General features: G+C 39.3%; 1 protein-coding gene across 1 annotated transcript; it reads right to left on the reverse strand.

Annotated features, from left to right (window-relative positions):
* Positions 1-164: 164 nt before the first annotated feature.
* On the reverse strand, positions 165-21,163 carry mkrn1 (makorin, ring finger protein, 1). Its single transcript, XM_069156411.1, has 8 exons — positions 21,055-21,163; positions 20,219-20,350; positions 9,541-9,722; positions 8,022-8,245; positions 6,663-6,877; positions 3,612-3,722; positions 3,012-3,156; positions 165-2,121 (listed from the first exon to the last, which is right to left on the reverse strand). Exons 1-8 carry the CDS (start codon positions 21,126-21,128, stop codon positions 1,909-1,911), a joined length of 1,296 nt encoding a protein of 431 aa, XP_069012512.1. The 5' UTR covers positions 21,129-21,163; the 3' UTR covers positions 165-1,908.
* Positions 21,164-21,793: the final 630 nt, after the last annotated feature.

Raw genomic sequence — 21,793 nt, forward strand, 5'->3', positions numbered from 1 at the left:
TGGATTAGGAGTGACACGTCATACAGTATCTATCAACCGCTGACCAAAGTTTAAGTAAAGTATTCAGTACTCACTTAGTTTGGTCATGATTTTAAGGACATGCATTTAACTTAAAAACCTACACTCCATGTACACACAGCAAGCAAAAAGGCTCAACACAGTACAGAGATTGATAAACTTTAATTTCAAGTTAAGATGGATGGCTGTGGAACATAGAAAACATACATTTCAGTATAAACATATGCATTCCAATGGAGTTCAACAAGTCAGCACCAGCTGTCCAGAGTCTGTGGGTCAGTGTCTCAACAAGCAAAGCTTAATATGTATTACTAAGTGAAGCCAACAGAGAACAGTCAATTAATAATTAACACGGGTGTTCTAAGACATGAAGCATCTCTGAGCTCCATGACTGCAGTGTTACGTCTGCTGTACTGCCGATTCTGCTGAAGACTTTCTGACATCACGCAGAGACTCTTGGTTTTGAGGAGGACTTTCCTTTGGGTACCACAGGCGTCCCTGGATGCTGAGATTCAGGATGGTGGAATAGAAAAGATTTCAAATGAAGTTTTCCATCTTTATTTTGTCTATTTGACTGATGCAGCACTTTGCTGATGTTGGGAGCCAATCACATTGCTATGTTAAAACTACAGACAGGGTCCTGATCACTGACCTCCATAACCCAGAGAGTTCAGTTACTGAGCAGCTAAAAAAAATGTGTCCACCGGTGGCTCAAACATATACAGTACAAAGGGGATTACCATTTTGTTCAGTAGTAATGCTGTGCTACAGCTTCCAGCCACCAACAGCAGCACTAGGTGCAGAGCTGCTGAGCAGCACATTGTGGGTTCAAGTTAATGGGTTTGACTTTTCAGTTTAAAGCCAGGGGTCGTAGCATTGTCTTTTAAACCCGAGAGAAAATTCAGCGAAAGAAGTTAAAGTTATCTTTTCAATGCATTGACCAACTTGAATTTACTAAAGGTCATGAAAAATACAGTCTTGGAGATTTTTCCTCATAATTTTACAAGCTCAGAATCTTATTGGGTCTTATCGGATTCTATCTGCTCCATCTGTCCGGTGTCAAATAAAGGCGGTCAGTTTTCTCCAATGACTACTGACCACCTGGTGTGTTCATATTTTAGGCATTCTTCCTGTCAAGAATTTCACGAGTTGCTCAGTGAGTGAAGTTTCAGAGTAACAAAGATGGCCGTGGTGGATCGGGGCTGCAGTTAATTTTCCATTGTGATCTAAACACCTCGTGTAAGGCTGTTTCACCCTGAAAAAATTAAAGAACAGAATTCTGGGGGGACACAGTAAATACTTTTCAGTACAACACGAAAATGATTATGGTAAATTTATTAAACATCAGCACAATATATTGGCTATCAGCAGCTTTAATAAACAACAACAAAAAAAAGTTCCGGCCTTCAAAAACCGTACGTAAAATCTTACCACATGCCCATCACAATAACAGTAAATGGTGCCGAGTAAGTTTGAGTGCATCCTTAGAGTCTCAGAAGTATGTACAAACACCTGGGTAGATGACAAACAAGTCAAACCCACACCCACAAATAAACCTGACGATGTTTATTATCTGAAGAAAGTTATAATTTTTGTTAAATCTTATATTGAGTTCTTTTTGTGATTTTTCCTTTAAACATGAACTGCACAAGACAGACTCACGAGGATAGAGGTCTAGAAAATGTTTAGCACGAGCGCACTGACTTGTTGGAATTTTTTTTATTTTTTAAATCTTTTATAAGTTCATTTATTAATGGCCTGCTTAAAGGCACTGCCACAATACAGAAGGGCCAGGGGAAAGCTACTGTCCATCACTCGCACAAGACAGTCCATTCTAGTGTCTAGTATACATGAAGGGAGTGAAGGGGCGGGGCTAAGTGGGTAGGGCTGCTATAGGTAAAACTCATAGAAATCGTCCAGCTCCTCGTGAAACAAGTCCCATTCATCCTCGGAATCTGTCACCTCGTCATCTGTTCCTGCTGCGAGCAGCATGAGGAGCATCTCGCTCAGCTCAAACGTCACCATCTCTTCATCCTCGTTGTCAAAAGAGTCGGTGCTTTCCCGCTCATCGAAGATGTCCCACAGCGGTGTTCGCCTCGAGTTCTGGGGGAGAAAGGGGAAAAGAGTTTTCAAAAGTTGCTCCGAATTTTGACAATCTCCTAAAACTGACAACGTATCTCATAATGTGGAATAAGTAAATCTAAAACTTGAAATCATTATTCGTAATCTTAACATTCCCAGCTTTGATAAATACCTGCCTACCATACTCGCCACAATGTAAACGTGTCATTTCTAAAACTGTCAGGATAAATATATTTTTTAAGTATAATGAATGTAAAAAAACATTTAACAAAATAGCACTGAGGGAGCAGATCACAAGAAACCCTGTAGAAAGTACTGCACAATTTTTACATGTTTATAATAACACAGGAGTAAAGCAGATTAAAGACTTTTTAATATGTTCCTTCATATCAGAAAGCTGTTTACTGCTCTGATGACACCATTCACCAAAGTTTACATTAAAAAAAAAAAACTCACTAATGTGGAGTGAAAAACTAAAATGAGCTGCTGACAGTATAACAACACAAACAGGCGAATCAAGTTTTTCCATGACATTATTATAATTTTTTTTTTATTTAAATCACTGGACTTAAATCATTTTGTTTAAAATACAATTCCATACAACGAACCTGAAACACCTTATTTTTTTTTATATTTCAGTTGTTTTTGAGGCAGCAGCTGGTGGTGCAGTGGAACTGGATGTCATTATTTTATAAAGTCTTCCCAATGCTGATACAACAAATACAGATTATTTTTAAGCAAGGTCATTGCATTGATATTGCATTTTACCACAGAGGTGTTTCTAATGTCTGAAGCACCCTGTATGTTATTACACTTTCTACTATGTACTGGCGCTGAAGACTTTGGTAATGCAAACTAATGTATTTCGAGGATGTAACAACAGTATTTTAGAAGCTAGTGAGAACTGTTACCCGGTTCCTGCTGTTGGATCCAGTCTGTCTTCGCTGAGGTTGAGCTTCCTCCAGCCGTCCATCGGGAAAGGCGTGCTTGTAAAAGCAGTTTGAGCCAAAAGGGCACGTTCCACGACCCTCGTCAAAGTATCGACATGGTTTAGTCCTGGAAACAACAGAAAATACAGAAAGCAAGTTAGACCGTCTCACACAAAAACACAGCAACACTCATAATTCTTTGGATGATGGATGTTTTCTGAGTGGAACTTTTCATTATTGTAATGAAGAGCACTTTTCCAAAAGATTTTTCAAAGTTTAGGTCTGCACCACCCAGTTTTGTTCCGTCCTCTGTCTGGCCGCTCCTTTGCAAAGTTTCCCACCATCACACGTTACTCATGCAGATTCACCATCACACTCCTGTTGATGATTCTGATCACATCCAGTGGATGACACACCAGTTGGTCTTCTACTGTAGTAAGTGTGTGGAAGTGTGGACGTGTGTTTATATGAACCATTAGTAACAACCTCCCCGCTCCAATCCAGAAGGTGGCGGTAATGCATCTAAATGCTGTTTGCTAACTACTGTTAAACAACATAAAAGAAAAAGAACTGTATGTGTACCCCATGCCGTCCTTGTATTTCTGGATGAGTTTCTGTTTGTCTTCCTTATCTTCCACCCAGTACTCGCTTGGGATGACAAAGTTGGATGTGATTCGACACTCTGGACAAGATCTACAGTACAAAAAAATTTAAATGAATAAAATAAATAAATCAGCTCAATTCAATTTGATTTAGGTAACACCAAAACACAACATAAGTAATCTCAGGGCACTTTACATAGTAATGCTGAGACCGTACAATATTATAGAGAAACTTAAAATTAAACAATTCCTATATGAGCAAACACTGCCTTTTAACAGGAATAGTCACTAATAACAGATCAATGCAAGGTTAGTTATGAGGTCACTGTTTTGGGTCAGTGGGAAATCCTGGCATTTTAATACAAAGACAACCTGTCAACTAGACTCCATTTGCTGCTTTATAAAGAGATGATCATATTTTCTTTATCAAAAAACAGTCTCATTGAGAACCATGTGAAGGGAAATCATGTTAGGGTCAAAAGGATTCAGAGTGGATTTGTGTTTTGGACATGGTCCACCATTGTCTATGTGTACTGTAAAATGTATATCAAATTCAGAATTTCAGCTTGTATTCAGCAACTATAGTTTGGATTTCCATAAGTTTGTGAAACTCGCGCTCACATTATATGTCTGCCCTCACACGACTCACTGCCCTAACTTTTACATTAAAGAAAACACATGGGAGTCATTTCTTTACAGAGCTGGCAAGCTAAAAGAATGAAGAAAACCTGCCGTTGGCTTGGTCATATGTCATTTAGAAGAGAGGGTGACTGATATCAATTGGGGATGGGCATTTTAAGCAAAAATACTGTTCAATATATGCTGGGAACTATTATTCAAAGACCCTCACGCAGGTACACACATAGTGGGAGCTTTGGGTGCAGAATAAAAAATAAAAAATAAAATATTTTCCGTTTATCAGCCTTTAAACTTGCTAATTTTTTTTCATCTCAAAATCTTGTTGATTCTTATTTTAGCCTATAGAACAGCTTAGATGCAAATTGAAACAGAAATGATTCTTTACTCTAGAATTGAAAGTACATAAAATCCAATCAAAATTTAAGGTGAAAGTGTAATCGCAAATTTTAAAATACATTTAAAAAAATTACAAGAAAGATTTTCTCAGTCTGCCGTGCGAAGATTTGAAAATGCAGACAACTGGGTATCATAGGTCCCACTGACTGGATCTTCACTTGGTAAACCTGCTTATCTGTTATATCTCACAATATCAGACTTTCACTGGATGATTACAGCTCAGTGTCCCAACTGCATCCAACATTTCAGATAAATTACAATCGTGTGTCCGTCACAAACATTCCACTGAAACAGCTTTTCTCAGGGTCTTCAATGACATAATGAGGGCTTCTGATGTGGTGAATGCTATGTTTGGTGCCGCTGGATCTTAGTTTACATTTGATACTGTAGATCCCAGTATCCTAAATTGAAATTTTTAAGCACCATGGACTACCATCTCCCAGACGGGAGTTTTTCTGTGTCACTTGGTCCCTACATGTCTGAAACTGTTTCTCTCGCCTGTGGTTTGCCCCTGGGTTCTGTCTTGCGTTGCATATGTTTCCTTTGGGTTACATTATTAGTCAAATTAAAAGGAATTTCACATCAGTCAGACTGATGACATTCAGCTTTATGTCTCTTTTAAACCTAATAACATAAACAACTGCATGATGGACATTAACTGAAAGGCTAAATACTTTTTACAGCTGAACACTGATAAGACTGAGGTAGTTATCTCTGCTTCAGACAGTGTCGCTTCCAAGGTTGCTCACTGTAGAGTCCCCTTGCCTCAATTGCATGGTTTAATCTAGGAGTCATATTTTAATCTCAGACAACGTACTTTGATCAACATCACTGCCAAACTGAGGTCTGCTGAATCACAACCTGAACCAGAGATGATCATCCACGCTTTTATACCATCCCAGCTAGACCGCTGGAATTCCCTTTTGTTGTCCCTGTACCGTCTGCAAATACTTTAGAATGCTGCTGTGAGGCTTAAACAGCCTCAGCAAATAGTGTTTGGGATTTAGCTGGGGGTTCTTGTCTCCACAAATATTGCCTTGCATGGTCAAGTACATCTGTGATCTGTTCCATCCTTAACTAGGTTACTGGGGTCTTCCAGTAAGGGTTTACTGGTCGTCTCTCGCTCTTGACTAAAAATAAAAGGTGATCCTGTCTTTGAAGTTGTGGCTTCAACACTGTGGAACGCTCTTCCTATAGAGTTATGATCTATTATATAATCGGTCAGAATTTATAGGTTTTTTTCTTTAAAGTTTGTTTAAAAATAGTTTTTAGTGTTTTATTAATGTTATATTTACTGTTTACTTGATTATCTTATTTGTTAATAACTTTACTTTTGTGAAACACTTTGTGACCTTGCTCTTGGAAAGTAGCTTTGCTAAATAAACTTTACTAACTATCTGAAATTTGGTAACACAAGCAGACAGTCTGGCCTCCATTAGTCAAGCAAGTGGATGAGCTTTAACTGACACTATATCTAGAACTTCCTGCCATTTAGAGAACTAGCTTCATAAATAGGAATTCAAAATAAAGAAATTAAAAGTCCTGGTAGTTTTTATTTTATGGTGCAAAGATTGCTAAAATATCATCAGCTAAAAACAACCTGATCAAACAATGTTTACTCTTGGAATGACGAACAGCATTGAAATGATCTTGACTGAGTTATTGCAGAAGATTATTCAATGGCAATTTTGAAAGCTGATTTTTGTTTAAAACTTTTATTAAGACATCGGTTGAAGCTTATCAGATGTGCAGATGTTAGTCTTTGTGTCAACTAACCGTAAATTCAATAGCTTTTGGTTTTCACAGTTGTTCACATGGATCTCGCACCATTTTGGTCATACGTTTTAAGGTTCTACAGACTTAAACTCAAGAAAAACAACTTATTTGATTTACAAATACTTAAAATCCATAGAAACTTTACCAAAGATAGAACAATTCTACTTTGCAGCCTGTTCCTCTTTTTCCAAGTTAATCACAAACAGGTAGATCTACTTACTTGATGATTTTGCTCTCAAATTGCTTGGCACTCCTCCACTTACGAATGCATTTTAGACAGTAGCAGTGGCTGCAGTTGGAGAGGATGCCAAAACGGCGCTCACTTGGATTAGCTTTCTCAAACACCACCTCCATACAGACTCCACACATCATGTCCTTGCTGCGTTGGATGGCAAATGAAATCTCCATGTCTTTCTCATGAGCTTCTATGCATGCCTAGAAGAGTCAACAGTTAAATCATAACACACCAGCCTTTTCTCCATTTGATCACTGTAACAGTCAGCTGAGGTCCTCAGATAATGTCTCGTGTGTTTTGGCTTTAATAAACTTTTTTTTCAGGGCGTGTTCAGACGACAAAAGCGCTGCATACAAAAAGAAGCCTCCTAACTCCCGGAGACCATTGTACTGACACAGCAGTGGTCCTCAGGCAAATAGGTTGAACTTGGCTCGAGTAGGGGCAGGTTCCAATAACCGGCTCTATTTTGTATTTGGGTCCAAGTTATTAAAATACCTGTATTCCTTAAAGTTTGTGGGCAACAAATCTCTCGTTGAATCTTTGATTCGAGTACTCTGTCAATGCCTGTAGTATCAGAGAGAAAGAGGCAGAAGTAACTAAACAAAGAAAGAAAAGACCGCTGATGGATAAAAATGTGCGATAACTTGGCAACGCTGATGTAAGTAAATATGGCCGGTCAATTTTAACATTCCGACGTCATCAAAGGGTAAACCCTCACCCTTTGAAAACCTCAGGCAATAAATCCCTTTGAAATGCATCAGCAAGGTGCAACTAAAATGATGTAAAAATGTCATATCTTGCTGAGGAGTATGGGGACATGGAGGGAATTCAGTGATAAACAGTGACCAGGAATCTAGATGTGTCACAGAGACCCCAAAGCATTCTGTGTGAAATCACCCCGGATATTCTTAGAAAGTCAATAAATGCTTCAACTTGATTTTAATCTGTGGACGAGCTGGTGACGAGTGAGCAGCGGATCTGACTCGATCTTGTTGGAAACCTGACAATACTAAATCCCGCCCACCAGTAGTGGAAACCTGACTGCACTACAGGCCTTTCAATCAAACTACCAAAAACACAGCTTTTTGAGGTTTATTTTCTCATTTACGATGTGATATTTTTCAGACGGAACGCAAGAAAACTAATAAAATTGACTTTAGCTAACAACAGCCTACGAACTCGCTGAAAATTTGTATTGACTTTGTATTTCATGAGACAAGTTGAATGGTAGTCTATGGAGCCAACGGCTTTTTAAAGCCAACCTCTAGTGGCACTTGGTGCTATTGCAGCTTATGGCACTTCCGCATCGCCCTCATTTACAGTCAATGTGACTGAAGCTGTTACCTTAGTGTGGTCCGAGCGCTGGGCGTTGTCAGTGGGGTGGAGCACCTGGAGGCCACACATGTCACACACGTCACCGTGGAGATAGGCACAGTTGATTCCGTATCGACACTCCCCAACAGCAGCGTACGGACAGAGCTGCTTTCTCAACTGTTTGTTGTCCATCGCTGCATCACTGTCAAACTCCTCGATGAGCGGGACGGAGCTTTCCCCTTTCACTGGCTCAGCTGCACGCACATCACAACAAAGACAAAACTTTTTTTAGACCTCAAAATACAATTTGTTGAACCTTTACAATTAAACTTGACAAGATATAAATTTGAGCTCCTCTGCAGTTTCAGAGCAGTGGATGAGCCCCATCCCCAGAGCAAGCTACAAGCAGTCCCTCAAGGAAATCGCAATGTTGCATTCCCAATAATGCAAATTCAATCAATCTCCAAAATACTTTTTCTCAGATTTCATGCTCATCTCCACAATAGAGGCACTCAGTAGAAGCTCTGCTGAAGGTATGGCGGTACAAAGTCAGCTTTTCTCAACAAAACTTGCTTAATCAACAAAAAAATAACTCAATTACAGTTAGCAATGGTCTTCCCAACATCCTCGAAGTGAGTGTTTATGCGCAATATGGTCTTATGAAAATAAGGTATGTGATCAATTGTGTTGAAATGGGTTTTCTAGACCCTTACACTTCTAAGAGATTGCACTTTGTGTTTGTGCTTCTAGTGTGTATTAAGTCCTATTATTTTTAACAGCATTGAGGCTTTTACTTTTTACAGAAGATGTAGCCTGAGCCATGTCACTTTTATGACTCAGAAATGTTTTTGTAACTTTGGGACCATGATTCCTTAACCAACAAAACAAAACAAAACAAAAAAAAGATTAGTGACGTGCAGAATGCATATAACATATGGCTGTCTTTATTAGGTAGTTGTTAAAAAAAAAATTTTTAAATCAACAATTCCTGTAATTTCAAAAAGAATTACCACTTAACAAAAATCCATAAAACTCCACAAATTGTTTCACAATTTCTTTTAGAAAAGACAATAATCAAGCAATTGCAATTTACAAAAAAAAAGAAGAAAGCACCCTTACCCTAACTTTGTGAATGTGGATTGCCACATTTTTTTTTAAATGAAAGCGATTATGTTCAGAGGTGGACAAGTAACAGACATGAATAACTACAGAAACAACAGGGGGGAAAAAGCTGTAGAACTTCCTTTGGCGTTACATTCACAATTGCCTGTAACATCATGAAAAAGTCATCTAGCTTCAGAACTGGAACTTATCCAAGGATGTACTGGGAAGATGTCAAGTCACAGAGTCACAGTGAGAGTGGAACCAGATCTCAGAGGGAGGGGGAGGCTGGAGTCTAGCAAGTGTGCACCCCTTACTTTCAGTTATGATCACCAATTACTGTCAGGTATGTGTAAATATGATGGTATGAAAAAGACCATCCCATTATGACAGTTAGAAAAAGTGCAAGTATCACTAATAAACATTATCAATAACACTGGCCAATCACCTCGTCCACAGTACGGTTGTCCTGGAACAAACTCTGCAGCATTGACCCAGTCTTGTGCCCCTGGTGCAGGTGGTGGCCCACTGGATTCGGGGTCTGATTGGCTGGCGGGCGAGACGGAGGGTAGCGGCAGCGTCTGGGAGGTCGGCGGCTCTTCGTTCTTTGTCGGTTTACAGTGTTCGAACCTGAGGGAGCACATCAGACCAGAACTGTTACAGTGCAAATGATGTAATGTCTTACACCACGAATGGTGGAAAGTTACAACCAGAGTGGTGACCAATAAAAAACTATTTGCCAAAAATTAAAAGCTGGATTACAGTCAAACTAAAGTGCACAATTAAGAATCCAAAAACATATTTAAGATGCCAAATATGCGCAACCCAGGATCTTAATATCCGACGACTATATATCTCCAGATCCACAAGGAAGCATTAAACAAACTTTAGATTTAGATTAGTAGTCTTTTTGTCATTGTCCTGGGGTTTCTTCATCTCAATATGGCATTATGCTAAATTACAGTCTGTCCAAACTGTCCGTCAGAGGGTTGGATAGCTTAGAAAGCCCCTCCCCCAATAGCTTTAAAGATCAGATAGCATCACAGATGACGACAGTGTCAAGCATCATCTGTGATTTTCCAAACAAAAAGTTTGGATCAACGATCTAACCACCACACCCACTTCGAGCCATGATTGGCCAGCTGTGTGGAGGCAAAAGCGAGTCCGGAGGTGTTACATCTCTTTCTAACCTTTTTTTTTTTCCCCCCTTATTTGCTATATAACCATTCATGGCAGGTGCACAACTTTAACACAACCCTATTGGCAGGCTTTTCACTTTCGCCTTCCAGTGATTCTGTTTGGAACGACTACGGACAAACTCGACTGCTGTAATTCCTTTTTGTCAGGATGTCCCAATAACACTTTGAAAAGTCTGCATTTGATCAGAAATGCTGCTTCAAGAGTATTGACACGATTTCACAAGACAAAATTCTCCTCTATTAGCTTCTTTTCATCTGCTTCCCATAAAAATTAAGAATTGAATTCAAAATTCTTCGCAGAACTTTCAAAACCCCTCATGGCTAAACTCAATCTTATCTCAAAGAGCTTACAGAAGTGTATTATCCCGATAGAACGCTTTGCTCTCAGACTGTTGGCCAGCTGGGGTTTTCTAGAGTTTCCAAACGTGGAATGAGAGGCAGAGGCTTCAGCTTTCAGGCTCCTCTGCTGTGAAACCAGCTCCTCGCTTTGGTGCAGGAGGCCGACACGAGGCATGTGCCATATCGTACCATTCACGATAATACCGGTATCATTTTTCAGACGATATAAAAAAAAAATTTAAATTAAAAAAATTTAAAAAAAAAAGATATATATATATATATATATAATGATATAATGATATCGTGATAATGGCAATTTTCCCAACCTGTCGACGTAATGACGTAGTGGAACTGTATGACATTTGTTTGCAGCTTATCGAGCAACAAGCACGCCTGAGAGCCGCTGTATTCCACAGGTTTTCAGCTCTGTGTGAGTTTGATTGACGGACGCGCAATTTCTCCTCCATTTCCTCCTCTGTCCTCTCGGAGTCACAGCAGACCACAGCAAACATCGACCCTAAACTTTAGAAAATCAGACCTACACCGCTGAATTTGCCTACAGTGGTAATGAAGTGATTATAAGCTCTGCAGCTGATCACGGTAGAGCAGCGGCTCTCCTGCACAGCTTCACCTCCAAATCCCCCCTCACAATCTGAATCTCACTTGGAGATACTGTTGTTTACAAACTAAAAAACTGAGACATCATTTTTGTTTAGTCTGTTAATGAATATCTGAAGGCATAATGTTAAGTTTTTGCTGACGACTCTATAACACTTTTGTTGAAATTGGATGTAATTAAAATTAATAATCAATTATTTTTCAGTTTTTATCATATCCTAAAAAATATCCTAAAAAATATCCAGATATATTGTGATATTACTTTTAAGATTAGGCAAAAAAAAATTCCAATTTGACAAAGCGTATAGTTAGAGCTGACTCAGGTGACCATGAGTCAACAGTTATGCTGTTATAGGCCTACGCTGCTGTGGGACGTCTCATGATGAACTCAACTCCTCTCTCATTCCTTCCCTCTCAAAATACCTGCATACCACGGTTAGAATTCCTTAACATTTTGCCTTCTCTCAAAGTTGTGTTTATTGTTTTCTATCCATCTTTGTAGTTCCCCCCGCATTTGTATCCAGGTAAAACTGTCTCTGGCGCTTTATGTGTCTGGTCTGCCATTACTGGCCACACCAACAGTTTATTGTCTCTTGGATGTCTATGCTGTTCGTTTCTCTCTTCCTTGTCCCGACCTGTCGATGCAGATGGCCACCCACCTCTGACCCTGGTTGTGTTACTGTAGACGCTCTCGGTATTAGAGATTCTATAATGGCAGCAGCAGGTGCTGGGTGAGCAACAGGTCAACTGAAAGTTGTGGGGGGGGGGGGGGAATTAAAGGTAACAAACATGCCTCCTACGTTGTAGAACTTAAACAGATGACAAACACTAAAACATGTCTGTCAGATCCCAAATGTTCAGCCTCTCTGAACGGTTCTGTGTTTCCAATAAAAAGGGGCTCAGTGAGTGAGTATGAGCGATGGTGAGTGTGGTAAGGCGGACACTGGTGTTTCCTCTGTATGCAGCCTCAGTACGTTGCTGCAGTTTCAATTCAATTTGATTTTATTTATATAGCGCCAAATCACAACAGAGGTTATTTCATGGCACTTAACACATTAAAGTCCTTACAGCAGAACTTTACAACATTATACAGAGAAACCCAACAATTCAACAATTCCCACATAAGCTAGGAGGGAAGAAACTCCTCTCCTCCTCCAGTTATCAGCTACTAGCCAGGTTAGAAGACACTACCAGTATTAAGAGCTGTGGATCAGGAAAGGTAACATATTTTGTTACTTGTAGGGAGTACTGAAGCTTTATTTCATGTTGATGTTGAGGTTTATCAACAAATTTATCCATGACTATATTTCATCAGCGGGGGTACCACCACTGTTAAATGCTTGTAGGGAAACACTGCTTTACAATCAAGCAAAATGACAAGCTGCATTGACCCCAAGCTGTGTTTGCTATGTTGGGAACATAGTACCAAGCATTAACAGGAGGTTGAGGATGGGGGATGGGAAGGATTAGAGGTCCAGAAGGGGCCTGGATGACACAGGATTTCTACAGCACAGCAACATCTGATGCTACAATGAAAAAAACATTTTTTTTTTTTTGTCATCATGATAAAATAACTATAATCTCTAATTGGCTTGTTTCCATGCAAGCCTGTCAGGTAGGATGATTTCATTTTTCAGCCTCTGGTTATGGATATTTGTGCGGTAGAGCTGCACAGTCTCATCCAGACTTATGATGATGGCTGCATAGATGTGCCTGTGTAAATATGCAGCGATATACAGAGTGCTGCAGCAAAACACTCCTGGCAATGTGTGGGTTGCTAACAGTCATCAACAAGGGCTGGTTAAACATCTAGGAAACATGAATAGGGGCTGCATGATTAATTGTATCAGAAAAGTGCTCTTAATTCATACCTCTGTGATGTCATTTCTAAATGAAAATGATTCTACCACATTTTCATTAAGGAAATCAACTGCATCAAAACAAGTGCTCCTACTTTCTCCCTCGATGCAGTATTACAAGGATGCAGTAGAAACCAGCAGTCTGTGAGTGAGACACTGGCAAAATGAAAATGCAAGATTTATTTATTTATTTTTTTTCAAATGTTTGTAAAAGTAAAAGCAGAGACTGAGGTTGATTGTTTTTCACTGTCAGATTCATTATTCTTCTGCAATTAAGCTAAAAAAAAAAAAAACAAAAAACAAGTGTCCAAAGATTACATTCCCGTTCCTCTATCAGGCACCTTCATATATGTTATTGCGTTTCCTTCTGTATCAGGTAAATGAGTGAAATACGTGGATAATTCACATCGTCACCGCGACAGCACGGATATCAATACAATCACCAGAGTTTCTAGGTGGACAACCAAGATTTTTGTCACCCATTCAGTATCCCACCAAATAGAAAATATACTCCCAATCTCCCTTTTTGTTCCCGCGTTATGGCACAATAGGTTAAGGTGTTTTTAGAGCTTTTGAATAACAGTAAACGTAACCGTTTGAATATAAAATGTCATCACATCACACAATAAAATCAGATATTTGGGGGGCTGCAGCTCTGTGTTGGACTGCTAGCTTGATCAGGAGCAGAGCTGCTAACATTAGCATCCATACTACTTTCAGTAGAAAGGAAGGAAGGATACATTTAAAAACTAAATGCTGATATTCTGGTTTGGTTTTTATTGCGCTTTTTTTACATTCATGTAACGAATTAAGTTGTCATCAACTCAAGTTGACCTGTGTTCACCTGTGCCAACTCGGTAAAAATGATATTGAAAAAGCAGCGCAGCATCAACGTATCGGTAATGGTCTCAACATTCTTTGGATACCCGGCCCCAGCCTGGTACAAATAAAGTTCTGGTTCTGTCACCTGGGAAAACTGGTCTGGATGCTTTTTGAGAATAGATCACTCTTCACTGGTCTTCCATTTCCATTACATTTGGAAAGCCTTTCCTTTTTGGTCATGATCTTTTTTTTTTTTTTTTTTTTTTTTTTTAAAGGACAATTTGTCTTATGGTGTTTGTTTTATCATTTGCTGATCCAACACAGGCAAACTGAGGAGTATTTACAACCATTCAGTACCGGGGGTTATCTGCGTGCTAGTTGTAGCCGATTAGCTATCGGGAAAGCTACAGCAAAATAGCAAGAACTTGCTATCCTGCATGGCCAAACCTGCGACTTCTTTGCTCAAACTCAACCCTGCCACAACGTGGAGTTCACACCGAATGCAGGCATGAAGCCCCCCGTCAGTTTTTATCCAATGAGAATTCCAAAGAAGTTTAGACGGTCAAGATGGGGTTATTCTCAATGCTGACAAAAAGAAAGAAAAGCAGCATTATATGTTATGCAATTTTCAAAGCTGCTTTAATGTTAAAGATAATTATGTTGCAATTGTCTTAATTGACATGTTTCATTTGATTGTTTCATACTTTAGATTAAACAAGATAGAGTTTAGACAATTACTGTCATTTTGTTTACTGACATTATGCAGCAGTGACACGCTGTTGAATGTTTACATTTGGTAACATAAATGCATTATTTTGCATTTGTCTTGTTGTCTTTGCTGCACCAAAAATGTACTGAACTGCGGCCCCAAAACCGAACTGTAACCTTTGTGCATTGTTACCTCCCTAGCTTAAATGTAACTGATTGAACACCCCAATCAGTTTACATTTTCTTGCTATTACACAATCTATCAGACTTTTACCAGAATTGACTATTATTTAGTCTCAGCTGACCCAGTATCTAAAATTCCATGCTGTTGGTATGATAGCATTTTAATCTCAGACCACGCCTCTTTCTCACTTCTGCTCAAATTTCCCCAAATTTTAAACCATGCCCCAAAGTGGCGCTTTCAGAGAACTTGGCTCAGGCATCAGAATGTATTAGGTTTGTTGGAACAGATATATTTCTATTTTGAAAATAACACCGACTCAGACTTCTGCAGCTGTGAGGTGGGAAGCCTTTAAAGCATTTTGAAGAGGTCAGATGATACATTTTATAAGTTTTAAACACAAATCTAACAGATTGGAAATGGACCAAATTCATAAATCATTAAAAGAAATCTAAACTAAAATTTTGCAAAATCATTGCAATCAGTTAACAGCAGAGATCAATAAGCTAAGAGCAAGATACAATGTCTTGTGTGATAAGGCAACAAAAAGCCTGATGAGATTTAGGCAGTCTTATTATGAGCAAGGTGAAAAATCTGGCAAGCAACTAGTCTGGCGTATCAAACAAATGCAAGCAAAGAGGGCAATAAGCTCAATTGAAACAGATAAGGGGGAGATAACCCATGACCCAAAATAAATTAATATTACTTTTCTAGGCTTGTACAGTTCCGAATACTCCAATGCCAATTTGACCTTTCAAAAGGAATTCTTAAAGTCATCAAAATGTATCCCCTTAGCCAGAGAATCACTAGATTTACTGGAGCTTGACCTCAGAGCACAGGAACTGTCTGACGCTACATCCAGCCTGAAGGGACCCGACGTAATTCCATTTGAGATATACAACATTTTTAGGACCAAACTAATACCGCCTCTGCTCGAGAATCAAGAATCGTTTGATAGCGGATCCCGTCCTCCCTCGCTTAACACTGCAATAATTACACTATTATTAAAACCCAGAAAACCTTCGACACAATGTGGATCTTACAGAACAATCTCTCTTCTCAATAATGATCAAAAAATTCTATGTAAAGCACAAACTAGGAGGTTGAAGCCAATTTTACCTCAAATTGTTCATCCTGATCAAAATGGATTTGTACAGGAAAGACATGGATTTCACAACATAAGAAGGACACTTGACATACTTTTTGAGAAATCTGGTTGCCCGGATAATGTGATCATGTCGCTAGACACAGAGAAGGCCTTCGACAGGATAGAATGGCAGTACCCATTTGAAGTCCTGAAAAAGGTTTGGCATAAGAGGAACATTTCTCAGATGGGTGCAGCTTCTATATTCTAACCCACAAGCTGAAATTTTGACTAATGAACTTACATCGACTACCTTTAAACTTAACCGAGGAACAAGACAGGGCTGTCCCTTATCACATCTGCTGTTTACACTGGCTATCGAGCCATGACAGTCCGTTATCACCCCGGCATAACAGCAATATAAACAGGAGATATGGAACATCGTACAGCCCTATATGCACATGACCTGGAACAAACTGTACTGACCTTGCTTGATCTGATGGGTGTATTTGATTTGGTGTCTACAAAATAAACAACAACAAATCTGTAATAATGTTTATGTCCGAAAACGAGAGACTCAACCCTCCGATCTCAACCCCATTTGTGGTCTCAAAACTGGGATTTACTTATCTGGGTGTTAAAAATCATCCCAACTATTAATCAAATCATCACTGCTAACTATAATTCCCTCATGGATACAGCTGAGCAGCTTATCCAAACTGAATGGACCAAACTTCACATATCTCTGATTGGACGCATCAACATTTTAAAGATGATAATTAAAAAAAAAAATTCTGTAACTCTTCCAATCAATCCCACTCTCGCCACCATCGTCCTTCTTTCAATCACTAAAGAAAACCTTTACAAATTTTATCTGGAACAACAAACGGCCAAGACTTGGACTGTCCTTGCTATATTTAGGCAACTCAAATTTGAGCACCTATGTTTTACTTTGTTGAGGACCGTCCCCCAGTGTGGGTCACGATGGAATCCCCAATCAGTTACCAGCCATATTAACTTGTATATGTAGATAAGAAAAAGGTAATTAAACAGACACAAAACCCATTCCTGAAAAACACAGTAACGGTCTGGCACAGTGCTCTCAAACATATTTGTGAAATACAACAACTATTCCAGTTCTCACCGCTTTTTGGTAATGATAACTTTCGGCCAGGCAGGGCAAGACCCAGGTTTCAAATCCTGGTGTACGAAAGGAATATCTAAGGTGTCCGACCTTTACAATGGCAATAAATTCATATTCATGTCATTCAAAGAACTTCAGACCACATATGAAATTCCGATAGAGCACTTTTTTAAATATCTTCAGATCCAAAGTTTTATCATGTCCAGGCAGTGCAACAGTTTAGAGCTTCCCAATTTATCTAGGCTGGAAGACATCACTTTAGAGCACCTGGAGGCCAAGGGGCAGGTGTCTTTACTGTATAATTTGTTTGTAAAGTGCAAAGGATCATCAAACAATATCCTGCCGGCATGGAAAACTGACTTGAAGGAGAATATAACTGAGGAGGAATGGTCAGAGGCTTGCTCTTTAGTGCAAACCCAAACAGAAAATACACACTCCAAATTACTACAATACAAATGGCGAAGCAGACAGTATATCACTCCGGCTTCGTTACACCACTTCAACCCTAATATTCCCGACACGTGCATTAAATGTAATCACCAGAAGGGGTCCTTATTTCACTATATATGGGAGTGCCCACAGATAATGGGCTTTTGGGAAAGGGTGCTAGACCTGAGCAGGTAGATCATGAGGTGCCTCTCAGCCCTAAACTATGTATTTGGAATATTTACCCTGATGATTTAGTAACTTTAAACAATGAAAAGTCCCTGCTTAATGTCTGTTTTTTTGGAGGCTAAATGGTGCAAGAAGCAAACAACATATGGAATCTCCTAGTGGCTAAAAGGGTTGTCTTTTAACTTTGCACTTGAAAGGACAAGTTACTTTACAAAGAACAAAATGGATAAGTTTTGGAAAATGTGGAAAGTCTTTTAGAATGTTTTGGAACATAATAAGATAGAATACAATGTATGGACTGATGAGCTAAGCTAAATCCTAAATACTTATAGGGCTACCCCCCTTCCTTTTTTTTCTATTCTCAATTTAATTTAAAAAAAAAAATTAAATCTGTATTTTATTTGTATTTAAATAATTCATTATATTCCATTTTATTTTCTAATTATCATTTAATTTAATTTCTAATTTAAATTTCATCGTATTGGTGTGTATTTGAGATGTTCAAACTGTGTATGTTTTATTGTTGTTGTTTATGTTGTTCCTTTTGTTATAAAAGTTAATAAAGAGATTTTTTTTTTTTTAAATTAACTGATATTATAAGCAAATAATAAGGAATCAAAATTATAATATGTTAATGGCGCAGCCCTGGTAAAAACAGATACTTCATCCACATTGAACTGTCTGTCAGTGTGACCTCTATTAAAAAAGCGAGACAACTCAGACAATAGAGCATGACTAACATGCCGTGATCCCCAGATACACAAAGCTATGCAAAAGTAAGACCTGTCCTGTCCTCCTTCAGCCTCCTCCATGATGCTTAGTTCTATCTTAAAACATTGTTAACCGTCTGTTCCAAGAAAGCCACTGGAGTGCTGGATAACTGGGGAGGGGGTCTGCTGGAGCTATGCATACAGAAATGAGAGAGGTGGAGGAGGAGGAGGAGGGTGCTACAGCACAGTGAACCTGAGGAACCCAGCAACAGCAGAGGAGGAGGAGGAGGGGGAGAAGCTCTGAGAAAGAGAACAGGAGGGAAACAGAGATCGTTATGCAATTGCCATGCAGGCTGCAGAGCACTCTGTCTGGCCCTGGGGGCTGCAGAAGGGAGAGGGAGGGATAGACACAGAGACTTAGTGAGAGAGCGAGACAGAGTCCATCACAATAGAGAGCCCAGGGAATTCAACCATAATAAACCCCCACAGCGAGAGGCTTTCTCTGGACTCTTAATACAGGGTGCACAACCCCTCTGGGTCACAGAAATAATGAGGACACCCTCCTCACTGCAGCTTCTTTAGAAGGATGAAGGAATGTGACTTATCAGCACAACAACAGCTCAGTGATATACATACTCGATCAAAAGGTTTCCTAAAGGCAATGGGCTGACTATTCAATAAAAAATTATGAAGAAAGAGAGGAGCTGATGTCTCCCTGCTGCTGTGAAGGGTGGTCCTCAAGAGCACTTCGGTAGCTATGGGGATGCTCCTGAAACCAGACATGGAGTAGACACTGTCTGTACAAGCTGGCTGCTGCTGTCTGGGTACACTCTTGACAACAGACTGGGAGCCTAATAATTGTGTCTACTTTTATTTTGCTACATGATAAAGAAGCCTTTTTTTTTTTTTTTTAAATCATTCTGAACACATTTAATATTAATAAAACTGATGATACACATGATGATCACTGACTCACATAGATTACCAAGCTAAGGCAAGTTTCAGTTGACTATTACACTACAGTGAAATTAATAAAATGCTGGAGCTGTAGAAAGGCAGGAGATATTTGGACATTAATACAAACATGTTGTGTTCCAAAAACAAGGTTAAAATAATGTTACAAGAATCTCTGAATGCTTTTGGATGGCCAAATTGAAAAAAAAGAAAAAAAAAATCAATATATTTTGGCCCATCTTTACCTGATGGCAGGTGAAATTGGATACATTATAAAAACTGAAGTGATTTAATAAAAAGAGTGACAGAATAACTTCATGTTTTGCTTATTGTGTATACATTTCAAATATTCCTTTGAATTAAATAATAAATGTGAAAAGTGGGAAATCATTACTGGTTTTTGTTTTTTTTCAAAACTTCTGTAGACAGACAGAGATTTGTGCTAGCAGGCAAGTAAAACACGCATTAACTACAAACACAACCACAACATGTAAAACCTATATATTTACAGTGCATACTTTTATCCAGCAAAGCAAAGCTGTAGGGCCCAGCACAGTTTGGACTCCTTGGCCCTTCATGGGCTGCCACAGACCAACAACATGTTGACATTAGGGAGCAGCAGTCTCAAGTGTCAGATCCACATGAGAAGCAGGCTGCCACACTTCTGCAAGCCCCTTAGCAAAGCTGCTGTGCTGTCATTTGGTTGCAAAGACAGACAGTTTTAGAGAGTAAAGGAAATTTGAATGCAGCTCAACTGACAATTATTTCTTAAGCTGCAGCAACTGAATGTGAACATGCCAGTTGAACATATTGTAAAGATCCAAGCCTTTCTCAATTACACCCACATCTGACTAGAGTGTGTATATCTATTTTGGTTTTAGTTGAATCTTTACCTGCAACGCTCCCCAAACACACAGTTTCCCTTCTGAAAGAACTTGCAAATCATGGCTGCAGGTTTGCTGCTGGTCAGATCATGGGAATATCGACAGTTGTCTCCTTCTTTGCAAAGACCGTGCATGAAATATCTGAAAATACAAAACAAAGTTGTCGAGTTAACAGATATGTTCCCGGTCACAGTTGAATTTGAACCAAAATGAAGTATTCGTTTTTTTTCAAATCCGCATGTCAAGCTGAACTTGGTCGGTAAATAACAGGATAAACAGCTAACTCAATTCAAGCGAGGTAACTTTCAATATCATCTTTCACTTTCATACTGGTAACGCCATCAAGTTCATCTTTCAGATGGAACAACAAACAATTCAATTCACAACGTTAGCTAATGTGGAAGCCAGCTGGTGCGGTGACTAATACGAAAATAAGACAGCAACCAGCACAACTCGCTGGTTTGGACGTTGGTTAATTAGCTGGTTTTAGAGTGAGAGTGTACCGAGTGCCTGTGAACATTAGCGTTATCGTCGGGGTTTTGTGGTATGACAGCTCATTTACGTAGTCTTGTTTCACAGTTTTGCATAAATATTAGCCGACTTAATAGTTGAAAAACGTAGCTAGCAAGCTGGCCGCTAACCTCCCACACCAGTCTGCTCTGAGACCACAACATAACAACATAGCAGTGTTGTAACGTTACAGCTAGCTAACCAACAGCTGAGCCGAGCCTGAAAAGACATTGCTGTCAGTGGTTCGCCAGCCATCGTATCAACGCTTCACTAGCGTCCAACGATAGACGATAGAATCTTCTTCGATATGTTAGTACTCGACTGCCTTGTCTTACCTGCAGGTTACGTGTTTGGTCCAACCTCCTGATACCGATGAAGCCGCCGTAGACGCTGCTGCTGCCTCCGCCATTGCTGTTTATGTTGAGAAGCTCCAGCCGGATGTTCCGGACAGCTCCGCTCAATCTCGGCCTCTTTCGTAAATGGACGGCTCGAGACGAAGTTTACCGAAAACCTGTCGCCTCGTATCCGTCCACTGTGCGGCACCATTGTCACACTCGCTTCTTATGCAAAACTCTGTTGGAGGTTTTTCTCCCTTAAAGAGGAGGTTTTCCCTCCTAGCTTATGTGGGAATTGCTGTATTGTTGGGTTTATCTGTATAATGTTGTAAAGTTCCACTGTAAGGACTTTAATGTGTTAAGTGCCATGAAATAACCTGTGTTGTGATTTGGCGCTATATAAATAAAATTTAATTGAATTGAAAATGTTTGTTTTAGTCCTGGATGGAAAAAAATGCAAAAAAAACAACAACAACAACAACAACAAAAATCGACTTTTTCAAAAATGTCCTCAAATCTAATTCAATCATTCAAACCAACAGAAGTTTCTTTCACATTCTAATGGAAATCTAAACATTTTGCAAAGATACCAAAATGTCAATCTCATTTTAGATCAAATAGGCACAGTATATATCCACATGGTCTCAAGAACATTTGATAAACACAGTGTGCAGCTGAGTTTGATGGGAATATTATTAGTCTGCATGTATTTGGTCATTAACAAAATTAGTGGACAAAT

This window comes from Embiotoca jacksoni, unplaced genomic scaffold, assembly GCF_022577435.1.
Source record: "Embiotoca jacksoni isolate LCO1_2020_lvr unplaced genomic scaffold, fEmbJac1.0.p SCAF_21, whole genome shotgun sequence".
NCBI classification, from domain to species: Eukaryota; Metazoa; Chordata; class Actinopteri; family Embiotocidae; genus Embiotoca; species Embiotoca jacksoni.